This window comes from Oryzias latipes, chromosome 13 (genome assembly GCF_053564925.1).
Source record: "Oryzias latipes strain Hd-rR chromosome 13, Olatipes_Hd-rR_3.1".
Lineage (NCBI taxonomy): Eukaryota > Metazoa > Chordata > Actinopteri > Beloniformes > Adrianichthyidae > Oryzias > Oryzias latipes.
This window is the reverse complement of record NC_136249.1, coordinates 18,492,594-18,511,212: the sequence shown is the minus strand read 5'-3', so window position 1 is coordinate 18,511,212 and position 18,619 is coordinate 18,492,594. Positions and strand designations below refer to the sequence as shown.

Sequence of the window (18,619 nt, the reverse complement as noted above, 5' to 3'; positions counted from 1 at the left end):
GGGTATGGGAGGTAATGTGGGGGGGGGGGGGGGGTCCCGTTGCGTTTTGACCCTAAGAAGCCCCCCCACAATCAGCCACCACTAAAGTCCTCCTCCTCCTTCTCCCCCCCCCCCCCCCCCCCCCCTCCCTCTCTGAGAGCATCGTTCATCCCGGGCCGTGACATTTCTGCTGCGAGCGCCGACAGAGAGGGACAGAGCCCGGGGGAAGCAGGGAGGCGGGACGGCGGCGTGTGTCGTCTACGGTACCGAGCATCCTAACGCCCCGCGATCCGGAGGGAGAGGCGCGCCAGGCGGTGGGGAGGAGCTGCAGGAAGCCGCTGGTCCTTTCACCCTCGCTGGACTCCACCGGACACGGCCCTCCCGGGACTGGATCCGGCGGATACTCTCGTCTCGGTGGGGCGTTTGACTGGGTTTTTTCAGGAGTTCCGTTTGTTTTGGTTCATCGGGAAGCTTTAGAGGGGCGGCGGGAATCACTTAACGGTTTTTATTAGCTTAGTAGTCTCTGCGCACCGCAAAGCACCGGGCTATCACGGCGGCTCGCGGGCTATGGTCGGTAGCGTCCGTTAACCCCCGTCTCCATCCTGGTGTAACATCGTGATGGAGATGGAACGCGCCTCGGGAGCCGCTCTGCCCTGGTTCCGCTGTTCGCATTGATGTTGATCATGTTTACATCCGAACCGGGGATGCTTGTGAGGAGAACTGATGATGCTCATTCTTTTTCCAGACGCAGCGGAAGGAGCGGAGCGCCGCGCGCCGTCATCCCTGCGGCGGGTCCACGAGTTGGGGCGCATGGAGAAGAGGGTAGGTGTCCTTCCGACCATTGTTTCATCCTCCCGAGACCCCGAAGGGCCGCGATGCGGAGGAGACGATCCCATCATAATAGGAGCACATGGTCTGGACACGGGGGTGCAGCGTCCAGCACAGCAGGCCCGGCGTAAACACCGCAGCAAATTAACTTCTGGTCCAATTCCTTTATGATCTTCTGAAACGAGCAGGTTCCGCTCCGTTAACGAAACAAGCAGCAACTGCTGATGCGGGTTCGAGACCGAGACTCCGGTCAAACTTAAGACTGTCAGTCAAATGGTCGTTAAAAGCAGCTCCGAATCCCGGTAAGTAGGTCAGCGGCTCGGTGTTTTGACGAGCGGGCAGACGCGGACGGGCAGCGGCGGAGCGAGCCCCCCCATGCGGGAGACCTCCGGTGCACGGAAAACCCACGACAGCAGAACCGATCTAAAAACCAACCGAAGCGGAAAAAAACAGACAGAAAATCTGGATGGAGACGTGAGTCCTCCTCTGAGTTAAGGTTTCACAAATAGTATTCAATATACTTTTATTTATAGAAGTTCTTAACAAGCAGTTTTCTCATTTTCCCCCTAAAACTATGAGAAAATTCATTTAAAAAACGGAACAATTCCATATTTTGCTCAAATTTTCTATCTTTAAATTTGTAATTTGATGGTTAGATCTGCAACAGGCTTATTTATATTAAAAAGTAATTATTTCCAAAATCAATTTAAGTTTTTAATTTTTCAATCAGTCAATTTATTTGTGAAGCACATTTTTGTTAACATGCGTAGAACATGGAAAAAGACAAAAAAACACAAATATAGGAAATCATAAAACACAAAAAGAATTTCTGTTTCTTAATATTATGTACAAATATTCTCTTATTTATACATCATATATATTAATATTCATCAATATTCTTATAAATATATATTTGTAAATGTATATTACTTTTTGATATATTTGTTGTTTAAAAGGTGAATTTTACTAAAGTTGTTTAAACGGCTTTATTCCCCGTTGGTTTTGTTTAAAATAAATATAAGAAAATCCAAACACGCCCTAAATATGCAGCTGGATCGATTGTTAATGACTTTAAATCAGTTCAGTTGCTTTTTTATGACAATAATTCTATTTAACTATGACCACATTTAACAGCTAAATCAGGACTTTGCAGGACTTTAAGCAAATGTTCATGCATATAACTGATTAATACAAGTTAAATAAGAAAAATTAATAAAAAAGCTAAAACTAAATCAAAACATTGAAAATAATCCAGGCGTATAACGAAAATGTCATATTTCCAACTGAAGTATGTTTACTACCTTAACAAAAGAGGCAGGTTTGTGGAATTTGTCATCCAAACACCTGCCCTTTGATCCGCTTGATGCACAGAAACCCGATCAGGCTTGAGCGTAAAAGAGACTCGCAATCCGATAGCAGTGATTGTGTTAATAGTCGGTCTCCATAAAACTAGAAGGTGTCCCGGGACAGGGCCTCAGAGCAGGTGCTTTCTGTGATCCCAGAAGCCAGATGGGACCCTGAAACAAAACAAGTCCACAAGCCGTTTAGGACAGTGGTTTCCAACCGAAGGTTCTAGAGATTTCCATGGACAGAGGTCACATATGATCTTCTACTGAAACTCCAGAGAACGTACATGTTTGTCAAAGGATTGTGGGGGGATTTCCCTTATCCAAATATCAACAAAGTGGTGTAGTGGTCAACAGGTATAAAAGGTCTCACAGTGAGAAGGCCCTGGTTCAAATCCCTGCTGGTGGAGTTTGTATGTTCTTGTGGTTCATGTTCTCTAGCTTCCCTCCCACAGTTCAAAAACATGCTTTATAAATACTGCATAGTAGTTCTAAATTGTCCCCTATTTGTGAATGTGTGTGCAGTTGGTCTTCCATAAACTAATTAGTTGCCCAAAGAGAAGCAGTAGCTGGGATTGGCTCCAGCATCCCTGTGACCTGGAGTTAGCCTCCAGATGGATATCCAAAGATTAAAATCTCTGTTCTATAATTGTAAAAATGTTCCTCAAATGTTCCCCTTTTTTGTTTAAATGTTGGTAAAACATGTGAACAAATGTCCCCACATGTCACCTTAAGGCTGTAGCTTTTTAGGACTTGGTTTAGAAGTCAAGCAAAAATATGTAAAATGAAATTTTCAGAGCAAAAACTGCAATCCCAGCAGCTCTGAAGATCCAGAGGCAGTTCTGCTGAAAGCTGCAGCTGGCACACATTAGATCCACATCAACACATGATCAAGATGTGCACGCATGTGCATCAGATGATTCAGTGTAGACTCTGGTTTGGTCACGAGGGATCAGAACAGGTTCTGGACTGCCGTCTTCTGACATGTCAGAGACTGATTTTCTTCCTCAGAAGAAATCCATGTATCACGCTGCAAATCCTCAAAAGTTTTTAAAAGTGTTTTATCAACATCTCACTATTTTGTCAGCATGATCATTTTCAGGGAAAGACTTCATGAATGTGAAGTTTTTTTTTTTTTTTTATGGTTTATTTCAAGCAATCGTAGCAAGATTAATGCACAAAACACTACAAACGGCAGTTTTACATTCATACAAAGACATATCAAACTTAGGATAATCACTGGTTCAGAAGTCAGTGTAGCTAAGCTCCACCCCCCACCTTACAGCTTGGTCACTTCATGAAATCTCTGTATGTTTCGATGTGTCTCATGTTTTACTGTGTCTACCTGTGATTGTGTTTTAGTATGAAGAACTGGTGCACTACTCAGGGTCGGACGGCATGTCAATGGGGGGGTACGGGGACGATGTCAGGGCGCTTCCTCCCCCACAGTACGGACCCACCCTCCCCGACTCCCTCAAACACCACAAAGACCTGATCTATGGGTGAGAGGAATACCTCGGTGTTCATTCAGCGTTCCCTCCCTCTGCTCAGTTTGATGATGGTGTCACAGTTACTGTGTTTACATATGTTAACTCTATGTGTGTGTGTGTGTGTGTGTGTGTGCACGTGTGAGCAGTCACCCACTGTTTCCACTGCTGGCCTTAGTGTTTGAGAAGTGTGAGCTGGCCACCTGCTCCCCGCGGGACTCCTCCTCCTCACTCACAGCCACCTCCCACCTTCCTGGCATGACCAATCACAGCGACGTCTGCTCCTCGGAGTCCTTCAACGATGACATCGCTGCATTTGCAAAGCAGGTCGGTGAAGATCTGGATCAGAAACCAAAAAAAACCTGGTTGAGTGTTTTGTTGTCAAAGATGGTTGCATTTGCGTTGCAGATTCGCTCGGAGAAACCCATATTTTCCTCCAATCCTGAACTGGACAACTTGGTATGAGGAGACTAACCAACGTCCTTTGTTCATGGAAATGTCCAGATTCCTGATGGAAGCTCTTCTCTCCACAGATGATTCAAGCCATACAAGTCCTTCGCTTTCATTTGCTGGAGTTAGAGAAGGTCAGAGAGATATCAGCGTTTTTTTTCATTGCTCATATTTTTAAGGGTAAAAGATTGTGTGCTAATTAAATGTCTATGCTACACCCTAACACACATGTGTCAAACTCAAGGCCCGGGGGCCAAATGTGGCCCCCCATGTCATTTTATGTGGCCCGCGAGAGCTTCAAAGTTTTTAATTTCTTAAAATAAAAAATTGGTGTGTATTTATTCATATCTAGGGGGAAATGGACTTGAAATATCAGATTGGGCAACTAAACATTAGGACTTAAACACTAACCTAACCTGACAGAATCAAATGTAAAAGGATTTATGCTATAGTAACAACAAACATATTTACTATACAACCATAATAGTCACTTTAAAAAGTCATAGTAAATAAATAATGAGCTATTTAACATTAAGGAGTAGTTACATTTATTTTTCATTACATTTAGTTACATGTATACGTTATATCTGGCCCTTTGAGGACCGCCACTATGCTGATGTGGCCATCGGTGAAAATGAGTTTGACATCCCTGCCCTAACACAACATGTATTAGATTAAACAGTATTGCGGAGTACAAAGAGTTTTAATGCGACGCCGCATGATGTGTTGGTGCGTTGCAACATGATCCCCACAAATGCATGAGATCTAATGCAGAGCCTTTGCTTTACAGTATAGACACGTTAAAACAAGTTACAATATTTAACCAGAGGCAAAATCATTATTCTTTAGCTTTTCATTGCCTCCTCTGAAATTCTCTGAGGATATCCAGCCTGATCCTTTGTAACCTACTGTATATCTTAATAATGTCGTCAGTAAAGTCGTTGTAACTTCCTTTAAATGTGATGAAAATGCATCATACTTTAGATATGGAAAGGGTTTCGGTGTGTCCTGATAACAACGATTGGTTTCCAGGTGCACGACCTGTGTGATAACTTCTGTCATCGATACATCACCTGCCTGAAAGGAAAAATGCCCACAGACCTTGTCCTAGACGACCGGGAGGGAGGCTCTAAGTCTGATCTAGAGGACTTTGGTGGGTCCTGTACCAGCCTGTCAGAGCAGGTCAGACCCTGAATGTCAAAGACTGTGCTGCACTTCATGGAGGTGGAGATGCTTTAGCTACAACCTCCGTGTCCCTCTTCCCCCTGCAGAACGTGTCGTGGCTACGGGAGCCGGATGAATGTGCCACCACCCCTCTGGGAACACCGGGCACGTGTGGGCTGCCCTCACACAGCACAGCAGACAACTGCAGTGATGCAGGTACGTAAAAAAACACAGGCAGTTGGAAAATACTCTCTGAAGCTTCCTGGATGAGTCCCAACAAAAAGGACGTAGACATCAAAAAACAGGTGGAAGCGAACAAGAACATTACTGGTCAAAAGTCTCTTATTTAGAGCTTTGGCGAGTCTGTGACTTTGAATGATCCAAAAAAAAAACTGTTAGAATATTTTCCTGCTCCTGGCAACAACTCCTGAACTCACCTGAGCCATGTGTCCATGAAGGTTTATCCAGAAGTTGAGTTATGGCGTCTTCTTTCTTTGAAACATTTCACCACTTAGTCACGTGTCCTCATCCGTCTTTATTAGGGGTGGGCGATACTGGGGATTAGAGTATCGATCCAATTCTATATAATTACAGGGCCGGTATCGCAACATCATTATCAATACTTTTTTCTTTAAATCTTGTATTATTGAACAATTTCAGAAATACACAATGTTTTGATAATTAAATGTATAATAAAACACAGGACAGGGACTTTTGACAAATTAAAATGCTAATTAACTCATTACAACAATCTGAACTGAACATACATCAAATATAAAACACTTATAGCATACTACTGTAATAGTAAGAGAACATTAACTAGTGCAAAATTAAAAAATAAAATTTATTTAAGTATAACAGCATCATAAACATATATTTAATTCAAAAAAAAAAAGGCAGGAATAAAATATCAATGTTACTAGGGAAAAAAGAAAACAATAGCCACACTGTAAGAACTGAAAAGATATAAACAACCCAACAAAATATCCTGCCATTGGAGCAAATATGTGGTTCTTTAATGACGCCGCACGCTGATGAAGCAGCGAGGGGAGGGGCAAGGTGGGAGCAGCAGTGAGAGGAGGAGGTGCGCTGTTTACACAGACAGACTATGATTGGAGATTGGGCAGTTTCCTGCACAAATTGGGTGGGTATTTACTCAAATTTAGCTGTTTTTTGCCCAATCTGGCAACACTAGACAGATTTTCATGAATTCCGTAAGTAAATTCGAGCTCTTTACTGTACGTATTGAGGAAAAACTGCAAAAAAAGTATCAAAAAGTATCGATCTCATCACACTAGCAATGAGACTTAAATTTGGTATCGATACTATCAATACTCAGATCGATACGTCCACCCCTGGTCATCAATTTATTCCAGACTTTAAGATCTTCACATTTTTCATGTATCAGGAAATCTACTTTATAGTATTCGTATGTTATAAAAGAAAAATGCAATATTACATTATTTGCTTGCTTTGTCTTGTTGCACATTTCTGTAAGTTTTTTAAATGAATTTAAAACGAAAAAATGTCATCTTTTCTAGTAGGATTTTTTATGCATACTCGTGATGAATACTCTATGTTAGCCCTGTAGAACAGAATATTTTTAAATGTGGTGTAAGCCTGAAGAAGACACGCATTGACTCCCTCCAGGCGATGGTCTTGATGGAGGCGTGGCCTCTCCCAGCACAGGAGAGGAGGATGAAAGTGACAGAGACAGGAGGAACAACAAGAAGAGAGGGATCTTCCCCAAAGTGGCCACTAACATCATGAGAGCGTGGTTGTTCCAGCACCTGTCGGTGAGCTTCTTCCCGCTGCTTCAAGATCATTAATGCTCATGAAACTTTGATGCAAGATGGAACAAAAACAGGGATTTTCTGCTGGATCCAGAGAAACATCAGAGATATGTGTGGGGATAATGGAGGTCAATTAAATTAAAGGAGAAGAAAAAGAGAGGAAGTCATGTGCTTGCTATTGAATGCTGTGGAAGTGATGGAAATGAGGTGTGTAATCAGTACTTAGCAACTAAATGAGGCGGGTCATCCCTGTTATTACAATACAGAAGGAGAATCCTGCAGACATAGACGGGGGGTAATCTGGAGGTCATCAGGATTCACACTAAGAGCTTGGAGCTCCTGAAAACCCTCAGGAGGTATCTGCAAAGGGCCTGCTTTCTGCAAATGTCACTCAGCAAAGATTTGTTTTTATGTTTTCCAGCATCCGTACCCTTCAGAGGAGCAGAAGAAACAGCTGTCCCAGGACACGGGCCTGACCATCCTGCAGGTCAACAACTGGTCAGTGCCCCTTAATAAATACACCAATTCCAGGGCTATGGCTTATCAGGGATCAGTTAAAGAGGACGCACCAGGGTTACAGCATGACACCAACCAGACTATTTTTAGAACTGGAGCTGTCTGTTTTTTTCTAGTGCAAATATTAATTATAATAATATAGCCTGAATGCTTGTTAATTATAATTTCAGAGAGAATTATAATCCTGTTCACTGATGCTCATCTGATGGTGCATCAAAACGTCCCACAAAGCATTTTTTCTTCAGCTGTAGATTAATACTCTACTGCTTTCTGCACTTAATATTTCTCTCTCAAGCTCGAGCTTGAGACCTGCGCAGGATCTTAGCTGTTTCTATCACTGCGATTTTCTGGACTGAGAGGTCTGAGGTCTTTCCAGAGATCGGCTGTAGCCACTCCTCCATCTTGGGGGTTACTGCCCCAAGTGCTCCAATTACCACAGCAGCACTGTCACCTTTACCTTCCATGCTTTCTCCAGTTCTTCTCTGAGTCCCTGGTATTTCTCTAGTTTTTTTCATGTTCCTTCTTCCTGATGTTCCATCACTTGGCACTGCCATATCCACCACAACGGCTTTCCTCTGTTCTTTATCCAGTACTACCGGTAACCACCGGTACAATGTGGGTATAATACGCAGAAGCGTATTATATGTACAGACACTCAAAGTCCCACTTAAACACTTTGCTTTAATTTCTAGCAAATAGTTTTGTCTTTTTTGCAAGAACTATTAGTCCCTGGAAGAGCTTCTTTCAGGTTTTTGCCTTTTTGTCAGGTTTAGTCAGGGTTTTTGTCAGGTTTAGTCAGGGTTTTCGTCAGGTTTTAGTCTTTTTGTCAGGTTTAGTCAGGGTTTTTGTCAGGTTTTTGTCTTTTTGTCAGGTTTAGTCATGGTTTTTGTCAGGTTTTAGTCTTTTTGTCAGGTTTAGTCAGGGTTTTTCTCAGGTTTAGTCAGGGTTTTTCTCAGGTTTTAGTCTTTTTGTCAGGTTTAGTCAGGGTTTTTCTCAGGTTTAGTCAGGGTTTTTGTCAGGTTTTGGTCTTTTCTCAGGTTTAGTCAGGGTTTTTCTCAGGTTTAGTCAGGGTTTTTCTCAGGTTTTAGTCTTTTTGTCAGGTTTAGCCAGGGCTTTTGTCAGGTTTTAGTCTTTTTGTCAGGTTTAGCCAGGGCTTTTGTCAGGTTTTTGTCTTTTTGTCAGGTTTAGTCAGGGTTTTTGTCAGGTTTAGTCAGGGTTTTTGTCAGTCTCATGATGAGCTGTTTTCACAACTCAGATGTTTTTTTGGTTTCCTCTGCAGCACGTCTCTCACAGAAACATGACTAATTCAGATCATTTAATTAACGAGAGAAATCAAAATAATCTCCAATTCAATTATTATTTATCCCCCCCCCCTTTAGAGGCATAAGTGGTTGTAAGAGGAAAAGGTTAACTGTGTGGCACTTAGTTTTTCTCTCCAGAGACTATCCGCCTTCTCTGTTTACCTGTGCAGGTTCATCAATGCCAGACGGAGAATAGTTCAACCAATGATTGACCAATCAAACCGCTCAGGTCAGTTTTTCCTTAGAACCTCCCTCAATCTGAGTGTGTGGATCTCAGCATGTATTTTAATATGTCTCACAGGTCAGGGGGGTCCATACAGCCCAGAGGGAGCAGCTCTGGGGGGTTATGGGCTGGATGGGCAGGCCCACCTTGGGCTCCGAACAGCAGGTACTGCAAACGATTATGTTTATTTTTTCTTAAGATTCAGTAAAGACAGATGAACAGGTCACTGATGCTGCTGAGCTCCTCTGGACTCCTTGTATAGAGGGAACCAGAGTGCGACTAAAGATCTTTAAGTTTCTGTCCTAAAGCTTTTCTGGACAACGCAGCTTCAACATGACATGGAAAAAAACACTTTGGTCAAAAAACTATTCTTGTTGAATTTTATACATTGAAATATTTAGGAGCTATTTAAAGGAATTATTATTTGACTTTTTGTAGCTGGCTATTTATAAGTTTTAAGGGAGAAATCTGGCATTAAATGTAAACAATTAGTTTAATTTCTTCCAAAGATCAGGAAACTCTCACTTAAAAGAATGATTTCAAATAACAGAAGGTTTTGAAAGATTGATTTTTTTAAAACCTTTAGAAAAGAGATTCAATTAGCAAGAATTTGAACATAATGTACATATATTTGGTTGGAATCACAACTAAAATGTAGATTCAAACCCCAAAGATGCTGTAAGATGTTATGGACCTAAGACTCAAGTTGGAACTCTGCTTTCCAGAAATTCTAGAAACGTTTGTATCAGAAGCAGAAAAAGTTCCTGCTTCACTTAATTTCCTGCTGAAAGGTAATTCTTTTTTACCTCTTTATTTATATTTTTCTTCTCGGCAGGTCTCCAGGGCGTGTCGTCATTGCAGAGTGACTACCCTGCTGCCCTGCTGTCACAGTCTGCCTACCCTCCACACCCAGGACAGTCCATCCACTCGTACCCGGGCCCGCACCCTCACCCGGCAATGCTGCTGCACCCGCCGCCTCACCCACACCCTGCAGAGCCACTCCTCGCCCAAGGACTGGACATACATGCACACTAGCTCTGCAGCCAGTGTGCGTGTGTGACTGTGTGAATGTGTGTATGTGTGCTGGGATGGGTGTGTGTGTCTGCTTGTGTGTTGTGAGTCATTCAGTACACTATTTAAAAAAAGAGAGAAAAGACTTGTTCCAAAAGTTTACAAACCCACTTAAAGATACTGACCTCCATGTAGCTTAACACACACTAACACACACACACACACCTACATACACAAACACACACATGCATGCAACATTCCAGCTTCACTCTCTGTCTGGACCCACAGCTTTAAGCCATACCTCTTTCAAAATAGAAGTGCTTCCTCCTCTTCTGATGTTTCCACTGTGTCCTGTGGGTGAGACATGCTTTAAACTACACTTCCCATCATGCCTGCTGCAGGCCTGCCACAGGGGGGCGCTGGTCTGAACCTGCAGCCTGTGGGTGTCAGTGGATTACCTCTCCCGTCTTCCTGCACATGTTGTCTGTAACAAACACACAGTCCTTTCCATTGAACGTTCTGCCACTTCCTTTCTTATTCTATATATTTTTATATTTATGTCTTCTTCACTCCAGGAGTTTCAGCTTCATGTCAGCTTGTTGAGATGTGAGTGCCCTTCCTTAGCATGAAGCTACAAACTTTGAATGACTTCCAGTTTGCCTCGCTCTTGTATCATGGACCTCCTTAGGGCGCCCACAAACACACACGGCTACACACAGGGACACACATCAACACTGCGACACACTGTGACACACACTCAGAGAAAGCCATCCAGGCACACAAACTTCTGGACAACTTCCTGGTTCACTGGGAGCAGGGGGGAGGGGGCTGCAGCCAAAGGACTCTACATTTTGGGCTCCCTTTGCTCCCTGCTTGGACCACCCAAACATTAATGATCATGATTACAGTTCGAATAATAAAATGTTTTTTGTAAACTTGTCAATCCTTATGTGTTTTATGGTCGTATTTGTGATGTGTGTTTGTCAGCACTTGAGGGGGGAGGGAGGGGGAAGTCAGAAAACCACGGATTTGTTGCAGTATTTCAACACAAACTTCTTCTTTTAGCTGAATTTCAAAAAAAGATTTCCAAAGTACAGCTGGACACACTAAGATGTTATAAAGTATGGTTGGAAATAGTTTTATGAAACAAAACACCTTAATAAAGTAGCCAGATTCATGAAAACCTTAAAATAATACTATTAACCCATGTGCTATCCTAGGCACTTTAACATTGGGAGTTGGGTCATCTAGACCCACTAGACAGTGCGCGGAACCTTTTTTCTTCAATGATTTGTGAACCTCACTGGTGTCCATGGATTACATGAAATCCTTCCACCTTTGTCACATCAATGTAAGGGTGGGGTCATCTAAGATAGCACAAGGGTTAAGAAAACACATTTTTCAGAACCTATGGACTGGTGTGATGGTGGTCGGACAAAATCAGATTTTATTTTTTAAATTCCTTCAGATTAAATACAGATAACTTGTAATTTATCCTGTCCAGCAGCTGAGCAAACAATACTGGCTGAAGGCCTCTTGTGTTGGACAGATTTTACTGTTACAATAGGGGCTGCTGACTCATCAGAACACACAAGGTGTAAAAGAAGAGAGGAGAGAGCAGGAAGTTATAGAGATGGTGGATAATGGTAGAAAAGAAAAGGGAGAAATTATGCAAATTGCATAATTTCATCTTTTTGCAAGTGTCAAAAAGATGAAATTCTTTGTTTTTCAATTAAACTCATGGATGATATTGTGTCTCTTGGCTTTTTGGATCACTGACATCAATCTCAGACACCTGTGATAATTATTTTTCCAGGTGAGTTCAATTAAAGGAAAAACTACAAAAGGACGGTCCACAATATTGAGCAGACCAACATTTTCAAGCAATATGGGAAAAAGAGGGTTTCTCTGCTACTGAAAAGTGTAAAATATTTAAATGCCTTGGACAAGGTATGAAAGCATTTGACATTTCAGGAAAATGTAGGTGTGATCAATCATCCTCTTAAGAGATTTGTGGCTAATTTAGAGCACACACGCAGGTTGGTGTAGATAAAAGCAGAATGAGGAAGGTTTCTGTCAGACAATTACATCAGATTAAGAGAACAGCTTCAATAAAACCATTACTAAGTAGAAAGCAAGCACATATATGAAGCTGCTGGTGTCTCTACACCTGTAGGATCCTCCAGAGGCTTGCAGGTATACGTAAACCTTCTATTCGGCAACACTCACAAGCAGAAACAGCTGCAGTGGGCGCAGACATAGATGAAAACTCATTTTCTAACAGTCCCGTTCACTGATGAGTGCCGTGCAACCCTGGATGGTCCAAATGGATGGAGTAGTGGGTGGTTGGTGGATGCCAACTATGTCCAAACAAGGCTGCCACATCAGAAAGGAGGTGGCGGAGTCGTGTTTTGGGCCAGAATCATGGGGAGAGAGCTGGTTGGATCCTTTCCGTAACAAAATCATCTTCATGCATGACAGTGCACCATCTCATGCTGCAAAGAATACCTCTGTATTATTGGCTGCTATGGACATAAAAGGAGACACACTGATTGTGTTGCACCCCCATCCTTCTCTGATCTCAGCCCTATTGAGAACCTGAACATCCTCAAGCAAAATATCTATGAGGGTGGAGACAGTTCACATTCAAACAGGCTATTCTGACCTCCTGCAAAGAAATTCAAGCAGAAACTCTCCAAAAAGTCACAAGTTCAATGGATGCAAGAATTGTGAAGCTGCTACAAGATAAGCAGTCCTTTGTACAAATGTAACTTAACCTGTTAAAATGTTTTTGGTTGAAATATCTTTTGATTTCAGTAAATATGACCTCTTAACCCTTGAACTCTTTCGCTATAAAAAGTTACACCATCACTTTTGCCAGGTAATTTTTTCCCGATATAATATACTCAACAAAAAGTACTTGTCATAAAAAATAGATCAAAACATGACAACACATGATAAATTAGAGTGGTTTTCTTTTATTTTACCGTGGTATGTGTAACAAAAGAAAAACACATGAAGATCCTAAAAACATGCTCAAAACTGACTTAAGAAATTTGAGAACCAAAAACTAAAATGATTCAAGAAACTGGGTCTTTGGTCCACCCATTTCTGGGACATGTGAGACTTCCCTGGTGAAGGCACAGACTTCTTGACACAAAACATGTTGAAATTCATGTAAATAGTTTTGCTCAGGTGAGAATCCCCAGATGACAGTGCTCTAGGGTAAATGCAACAAATGCAATTCAGTTCTTTAGAATCTCTAAAATGTTGTGGAACTCTGTTGTACGTAAAATGTGGAATAGTGCATTTGAAGGTTTTTATTTTTGAAAAGCAAACTGTTATCTTTAGGTTTGTTTCAATAACATTTAATAAACACATTCTAATGGTTTGTGACTTGAACATTATGCTGACTGTCATTTGCATTGAGTATTTAGAAAAATATTATTTACATTTTAACACTGTGTATAAACAAACTTTATTGTGGTTTGGGTTTTTGACGCTTCTTTTTTATCGACATCATGTGAAATTTTTCCATTAAAGCAACATAGCTCTTCACAGCTGTCAGTTTACAAGGTAGGGTAAGTCTATTAGTACAGCACTTTTCATGTACAGTGATATTTTAAACTGCTTTACATAAAAACGGTCATAGAAAAACTTATTAGAATAATTAAAGGAGTGATCCTTAAAATAAAAATATAAAGAAAGTCCAAAAGAACTGGATTCAAAGTCACCATAATCCTTGTGCTATCCTAGGCACTTTAACATTGGGAGTTGGGTCATCTAGACCCACTAGACGGTGCGCTGAACCTTTTTTCTTCAAAATCTTTCCACCTTTGTCATGGTAGGGAGAACACGTCAAAGTAAGGGTGGGGTCATCTAAGATAGCACAAGGGTTAAAGTAACAGTGTGGACATAGATTCGTGAAAACAAACTAATCAAAAGCAGCTGAGGACAGGTGGGTCTTTAACCTGGATTTAAAGAAATTGTTTCAGCTGATCTAAGTCTTTTCTAGATCTGTGGAACATATAAGCTAAATGCACATACTCCATGTTTGGTTTGGACTCTTGGAACTGAACTTTGTGAACTTTGGGACTGGATTTCACTGCTGTGCGAAGATGAGATAAAGGATTAGATGAAGGACAAGATGAAGGATAAAATGAAGGATGAGATGTTTCTTGTTCAAACAGGAGAGACCCCCTTCTCTGTTGATTCAACCATAACGTCCAGAGGGTTTTTTTCTTTTAAAAAACTGTTCTATGTGTTGGGGAGGGCTGGGGGGGGGGTCATCACAGTGAGCATATAGAGGAGATTTCTGTTTCTAACTGCAAACCCTGATTTTTTTCTCTCTCTCTCTCTCTCTGTTGTAAAAAAATGTAGGGAAACTGCAGCAACCCCTGTTTTTGCACTTCCACGATCTTCACCTTCCTTACTGACGCCTTATCCATCAAAACTCCTCACAAAGTTCTACCTTCTGCTGCCCCACATCCATCCAGGACCCTGAGCACACCCTTCTCCCACCCCCACTTTCCAAGGGTCAGGGGCCAGAGTTCAAACAGAGGTCAACAGGAAATGGCTGTTCTCCTGGCGCTGAAGTCTTGACCTCAGTCCCCCTCCCCTTTTATCTTTTTTGTCCTCACTTTCACCTCCTGCAGACCTCCTGTTTTCATCCATCCAGGTTCTATTGAAGCTGGCCTGCAGAGGTTTACGAACCATCAGAGCTTCAGACCTTCTGCTTTGATAAAGAATTATTCTGCAAAAAAGAAATTCCTTCAGCAAAAGCATAAAAAAACACAGAGACAGAAAAACACAGACTCACAAAAAAAAACACAATGTTTTAACTTTATTAAAATAAACGCAAAAAATCTGCAGGAAACTGATGTTAATAGTCGTCCACCTACAGGAACGGGGGTGGGGAGCACGGGGGGGGGGGGGGGTATCGAAGATTTGTCCCACAAAACAACCCCCCCCCCAACGGGGGCTTATGCATTTCTGCAAATACATTGAATTTTAAGAAGAAAGAAGTCCATCACTGATGAAATGAACTGGAATTATTTTTCAGTAAGGTAGCGTACTTTCAAAATAAAATTCATCAATTCAAAAATGTAACCAAAGTAAGAGATAAAAAAACATCTGACCAGAACCAGTTTATAGTTTGTGTGAAATGTCTAATTTATTAATTTTCTAGAACTTTAATTAGGCAGAAAATAATTGTATTATAAATTTTAAAATAAAAGTTAAGCAAAAGTCAACTTCTGTTTGTTTGCAGTGTTTCTGACATCTGCAAAAGAATCCAGATGAGCGGTTCTAGACAACGAATCTTCAGTAAAAGGATGAGACAAAACTTACAGTCTTTAAAAAGTTACTGAAGTATTGTAAATATAAATTCAAGTACTTCATTACTATAGTCTGTTTGGGTTTCCAGCTAAATCAAATCTACTTTAACTCTGTCTGATGTTATTTTCTGTTGTTTCTGTTGTGACATTTCTGTTCTCTTTTTTTGCCTTTATTGTTTGTATGCTTGAATGTCTCTATTGTTTTTATTGGTTATTTGTTGATGGGATTTTCTTTAGCTCAGTTGGTAAAAAACAGACATTTATCTGTAAACTGTTGATCAACCTCATGCTCTGAAGCACTACAGTTGTTGTGTTACAGTGATTGTGTGTCTGAAGTGTGAGCTTGCGTGTGCATGAATATGCACAATCACGCAGGGAGCATGCGGCTGAAGGGGGGAGACTCTTATGGTCATTAATCATTCAATTACACACCTGTCAGAGTTCAGAGGAGTGGGCAGGGGGCTCTGGATGGAGGGGGGAAAGGAGGAATGCAGAGGAGTAGAAAAGAGGAGGAGCACATTAAGCTCAAGAGGACTGAAAGGAGAAGAAAGGTTTCTGCGGGTTTTTACCTAAAACCTGAAAACCTTGTTTTTGTTGACTTCATTTCAGTGCTTATTTCAGAAACACAGCAGGGTTTTTTTACGTTTTCTTAATATTCAGCAGCTTTTGTTCAGCAGAACTTTGTCTCATTTTTTGTGATTGAACCTTCTTGAGCTTTATAAAATTAAAATTATCTTCTGGGTTGAAAATGATCTTTTTAATGAGTAAAGTTACTCAGTACTGAATAGAAAAAAATATTTTTTATCTTTGGTCTCATTAAAAAATATGCCAAGTTTCATGAATCTTTCATAGTTTGAACTAGATATTTTTAAAGTATAAGAAGGAGGTTTGGATCTCATTGATCACAAGAGAAGCAGATGTTTTACTTCAATATAAGTGAAGATGAAAGAAAATCCAACATTTAAAATCTCTGAGTCTGCGTGCATACATGTTTTTTAAAGCACAAGTATTGCTTTCTTTTCTTTCTTGATAATGAGATTTCATTTCTTCATTGGGGTTGCACGGTACCGCAGTGGTTAGCGCTCTTGCGTCACAGCAAGAAGTTCAAGTCCAAGCTGGGTGACCTGAAACAGATCATTAATGGGGAACCTTACCGTGTGGAGTTTACATGCATGGGTCTCTGGCTTCCTCCCACCGTCCAAAAACATGCTTCATAGGTCAATTGGAAACTCTAAATTGTCCCTAGGTGTGAGTGTGAGAGTGAATGTGTGTGTGGCCCTGCGACAGACTGGCAACCTGACCAGGGTGTCCCCTGTCTTCGCCCTAAAGTGGGTGGGATAGGGTCCAGCAGCCCCGTGACCCCGAAAGGGATGAAAGGCAGAAGACATTTCTTCATTGTCTTCTGGTTGTGTTTCTTCCTCTGAAGGTCCAGCATGCACAGAGATCTGCAGGGGGTTTTGTTCTGTGAGATCATTGAAAATAATCTGTTCACGTTTTAGTTGCCATATTTTTCTAATTGTAATTTTGCATTTGCTTTGTAAATCTGCATTCTAAAACATGTTTGGGCTGAAGCTTTATTTACAATCTATCAATGGCAAATGTTGGGATTTTTGTTGTTAGGAGGATAAAGCAAATTAACTGATTGTATGATGACAATGCAGCGGTTTCTTTCTAAAACTTGTGGAACTCCAGTTAAAGGTTGTTGTGTTCCAGGATGTTAAACGTGTGTTTATAGACTGGATAAAAACCTTCAGAACAGGGATGGAGTTCAGAATTTCTTAAGTTACTTTTCCAAGAGGATCATTGTCCAGGTGCGGCTGCAAAAGGTTAATGGCGTATACTTATATAGCGCTTTTCTACCTTCCTCAACTTTTTCTCCCAACTGGAAAACTCTCAGATATGAATTCTATCTCGTAAATCAGACAGTTTCAGAGGGAATAATGTAATTGTTTTCCATGGTTTGAATTACTTGCGTTTTTCAGCTCTATCCTCTTGAGGACGCTCATCAAAAGAAGTTTTTTGGTGAAGAGGACAAAAGAGACGATGGAGTTAACCTGGAATGTGAGGAGCTAAAATGCATTCATTCTGTAGACACATTTCTGATCGAACTCTTTGCCTTCTGGAGCTTTGGCAGAGCAGACGCTGCAAATGGGTGACTTGTCCATCATGTCTGTGTGCCCACCTCTGTTTACAAACACATGTGACTTTACATATAAGCACCCCAGCCCTTTCTAAACACGCTGACATACGATCTGAGTCATGCATGTGTTTTGTGTGTTCAGTCTACAAAATGCCCGAGGTCACGGCCATCTGTGCCCTACAGATGACACGTTCATATGTATGCTATGTGGTTGTGTAGTGGATGGTTCTGTAGTAGATGGTTGTGTAATGGATGGTTCTGTAGTAGATTGTCGTGTAGTGGATGGTTGTGTGGTGGATGGTTGTGTGGTGGATGGTTCTGTAGTAGATGGTTGTGTAGTGGATGGTTCTGTAGTAGATGGTTGTGTAGTGGATGGTTGTGTAGTGGATGGTTGTGTATTGGATGGTTGTGTAGTGGATGGTTGTGTGGTGGATGGTTGTGTGGTAGATGGTTGTGTAGTGGATGGTTGTGTGGTGGATGGTTGTGTGGTAGATGGTTCTGTAGTGGATGGTTGTGTAGTGGATGGTTGTGTAGTGGATGGTTGTGTAGTGGATGGTTCTGTAGTAGATGGTTCTGTAGTAGATGGTTGTGTAGTGGATGGTTGTGTAGTGGATGGTTCTGTAGTAGATGGTTGTGTAGTGGATGGTTGTGTAGTGGATGGTTCTGTAGTAGATGGTTCTGTAGTAGATGGTTGTGTAGTGGATGGTTGTGTAGTGGATGGTTCTGTAGTGGATGGTTGTGTGGTGGATGGTTGTGTGGTAGATGGTTGTGTAGTGGATGGTTGTGTGGTAGATGGTTGTGTATTGCAGTGTTTTTCAACCTTTTTTGAGCCACGGCACACTTTAACCCTGAAAAAGTCCCGCGGCACACCAGCATCCCGAAAAAAAAAAAAAAAAGCAGAAATTCATGGTCTGTATTGATCGACAGCACCCCCCCCCCCCCCCCCCCCCCGCAATCTCACGTGAATTTTTGTGATAATTGTGGCAGAAAAAGCAGGAAGTTGCGGCTGTTTTTTTCTAAGAGATGAACCACCAGCTAAAGCTCG

At 41.5% G+C, this 18,619-nt stretch overlaps 1 protein-coding gene across 2 annotated transcripts; it reads left to right on the top strand.

Annotated features, from left to right (window-relative positions):
• The first annotated feature begins 80 nt into the window (after window positions 1–80).
• On the top strand, window positions 81–11,041 carry meis3 (myeloid ecotropic viral integration site 3). Of its 2 annotated transcripts, none has more exons than XM_011482630.3 (13): window positions 81–393; window positions 725–801; window positions 3,516–3,655; window positions 3,790–3,967; window positions 4,049–4,099; window positions 4,174–4,224; window positions 5,123–5,272; window positions 5,362–5,470; window positions 6,905–7,050; window positions 7,469–7,545; window positions 9,035–9,093; window positions 9,166–9,252; window positions 9,923–11,041. In XM_011482630.3, the coding sequence occupies exons 2-13, from the start codon at window positions 790–792 to the stop codon at window positions 10,120–10,122; spliced, it is 1,260 nt and encodes a 419-aa protein (XP_011480932.1). In that variant the 5' UTR covers window positions 81–393; window positions 725–789; the 3' UTR covers window positions 10,123–11,041. The 2 variants fall into 2 exon arrangements, with proteins under 2 accessions (XP_011480932.1, XP_078786143.1); XM_078930017.1 differs by having other exon boundaries at window positions 378–643.
• The last annotated feature ends 7,578 nt before the right edge of the window (window positions 11,042–18,619 follow it).